The 872-nt window shown below is 39.2% G+C and overlaps 1 protein-coding gene across 1 annotated transcript in view; it reads right to left on the minus strand.

Moving 5' to 3' along the window:
- Positions 1-872, minus strand: part of VWA8 (von Willebrand factor A domain containing 8) — a 426,636-nt gene that overhangs the window by 395,629 nt on the left and 30,135 nt on the right. Inside the window, exon 2 of the mRNA XM_045287091.1 lies at positions 404-534. Within this exon, the coding sequence (XP_045143026.1) occupies positions 404-534 (131 nt within the window). The remainder of the gene's footprint in view (positions 1-403; positions 535-872) is intronic.

Consider the following 872-nt stretch of genomic DNA (forward strand, 5'->3'; position numbering starts at 1 on the left):
TCCCCGAGACCCCTCTGCAAGGGGATCTCCAGTGTTGGCCTTCTCTTTATAGACTGTATAATATTAAACAATCAAGAGAATCGGTTGGCTTTTTAAAATGAGATAGGAAAAAGTTCCCTGAGTAACATAAAACTAAGAATGGCTTTGTGATCTCCGAGTGGCTGCTTCTATCTGCTGCTCATTTTCCAAGTTCTACTGCAAGTGGAGGGCTTTCCAGTTACAGCACCAATTTGCTTTCCAGTGGACTGATTCCAAACCCCTTATACACAAATGTATGTTTGATGTTTAACAAGAATGAATAATCACGATCCTTTTGCAAATTCTGAACTTTAAAAGTGTTCTGTAACATAGCGTATCAGAATAAAGATCCTTATGAATTCTTGAGAATGGACTACTCACTCACCAAGTACTGCATAGCAATAGAGCGTCGAAGAGGCCCAGGAGGTCCGATTAGAAAGATGTCTTGCCCCAGAAGATCTTTCTGCATTATCCATCTTAGATGCTGAATGACAGACTGGGCCAGAGAGTCTGAAACTTTAAGGGGGCAAAAAAAAAAAATTAAATGCAATGTAGGCTATTATTACTTATAATACACATCGACAAACAATGCATTGTATATGGTTGTTTTTTAAAGATAAAGATAACTGATGAGTTTCACACTGCTTTACAACAATACCATTATTAATAAGGTTAAAACAAGGCAGCATTTATAATATCACAAAGGATCACCGAATCCCCCGCTCAGAAGTTTGGAAGATCATTTGAGCAATCACTGACAAGCGTCACTAAAGTACTGGGAGTGAATTTCAGGGGCGTCTGAGGAATCAGTCTCTTACTTCTTCACACACGTGTTCACAGGACATCCCCTTTGT

Source organism: Echinops telfairi, unplaced genomic scaffold, assembly GCF_000313985.2.
Source record: "Echinops telfairi isolate 266 unplaced genomic scaffold, ASM31398v2 ScPeMD7_11;HRSCAF=52, whole genome shotgun sequence".
NCBI classification, from domain to species: domain Eukaryota; kingdom Metazoa; phylum Chordata; class Mammalia; order Afrosoricida; family Tenrecidae; genus Echinops; species Echinops telfairi.